Source organism: Fopius arisanus, unplaced genomic scaffold (assembly GCF_000806365.1).
Source record: "Fopius arisanus strain USDA-PBARC FA_bdor unplaced genomic scaffold, ASM80636v1 scaffold00091, whole genome shotgun sequence".
NCBI classification, from domain to species: domain Eukaryota; kingdom Metazoa; phylum Arthropoda; class Insecta; order Hymenoptera; family Braconidae; genus Fopius; species Fopius arisanus.
The window spans coordinates 236,557-237,941 of record NW_011887830.1 but is presented as its reverse complement, the minus strand read 5'-3'; the positions used below and the strand labels follow the sequence as shown (position 1 = coordinate 237,941).

At 36.5% G+C, this 1,385-nt stretch overlaps 1 protein-coding gene across 1 annotated transcript in view; it reads right to left on the bottom strand.

Annotated features, from left to right (window-relative positions):
- The window catches only part of Ttc7 (tetratricopeptide repeat domain 7), a gene marked incomplete in the record, with an annotated part of 7,289 nt that extends 6,134 nt beyond the window's left edge, over positions 1 to 1,155 (bottom strand). The window contains 3 exon segments of the mRNA XM_011311616.1: positions 1 to 130; positions 660 to 811; positions 910 to 1,155. Coding sequence (XP_011309918.1) covers positions 1 to 130; positions 660 to 811; positions 910 to 1,033 — 406 coding nt within the window.
- Positions 1,156 to 1,385: the final 230 nt, after the last annotated feature.

The window sequence follows — 1,385 nt, the reverse complement described above, 5'->3', positions numbered from 1 at the left end:
GATTGGGCAACTGCTTCTCAGTCAATGTATGGAGTTCAGCTTGTTGATAATGATGGAGAGCTTCCTCGTAGAGCCCAATTGCGTAATGCAATTTTCCAAGCAGCAGATGAGCATCAAGAACGACAATTGCCTTCGAAAATCGAGAGGAAAAATTACAAAAGATTTAGTATTTTATCACTGTTAAACTATTGGAAAATATTTAAGGCTCGGGTGGATTATCTAGGAAAGATAATTTACTCCGAAATTCGGATTCCTAATTACTTTGGCAATTAATTGTTTTTTTCAATAATTGTTGTCAACAACTAGGCCGATAGCTAACAATTATCGGAAAAAACGATTAATTGACGGAGTAATTAGAAGTCCCAATTTTGGAGTAAATTATCTTTTCCAGACAGTTCATCCGGGCCTTAAAATTCATACAGGTCCAAGCTCTATTGTAAAAAGGTTGAATTGGTTCAAGTGAATTTTCACCTGTACAACACATTTATTTATATATACATCAAGGAGTCTACATGCCATCTACTCTCGTCATTTCCCTTTTTTTTATGATAATCCTAGTTGAATATTCGAATTGCCAACAGCTATGGAGGACTTTAGACTTCACGTCAGCATTAAACATGAAAAATCAGATCCTAAAAATGACTGATTGAAATGTTCACCTGTTTATCACGCTCGTTAGCAGCTGCGAGTAGGTATTTGTTAGCCTCAACAAGTCCAGACTTGGCTTTCGTAATATTAGCATCAATTGGGGGTGTCTGCTCTAAAAAACTCTCCAGCTTGCCCTCACCGCTCAAAAAATTAGCCAGACATTCTAAAAATGAGAATTTCAAATACCGATAGTTAGCTGGTGATAGATAGAGCTTATGTATGTATATAAAATAAAAAATTAATGAGAATAATAGGATTTACCATTATTGGGGTATAATTCTCGTAAATGATCAGCGAGCTCTATAACCTTCTTCCAGTTGCCTTCCCCTCGATATTTATCAATCTCATTTTCAATTCTCAATGTGGCACCCTTTTTACTTGCCATTATTGATTTGTAAGTGGGAATTTATGTTTTTTTTATTTTCTTTGAGAAAAAAATGTTTGTTATTTTCGGGCCATTCGATTTAATTGACCCGCAGAGATTTCAATGATTGGCAACATTTTTTTGACAGTTCTCAGGAAAGAGGGTTGACTAAAGAAGAGGGTCAGTTCTGGGGGTTTGAGTGACCCCATCGGCATTGTAGTACCTCACTCTAAGAGAGAGAGGGCGCGACATGCCCCCCTGATACATTTTTGACAATTTAGAATTTTCAAATTTCAGTGGATATCTCCTCCTCCTGAAAAAGTATCAGGGGAACATGAAAATCGAGGAGGTATTCACGGAAATTTGAAAATTC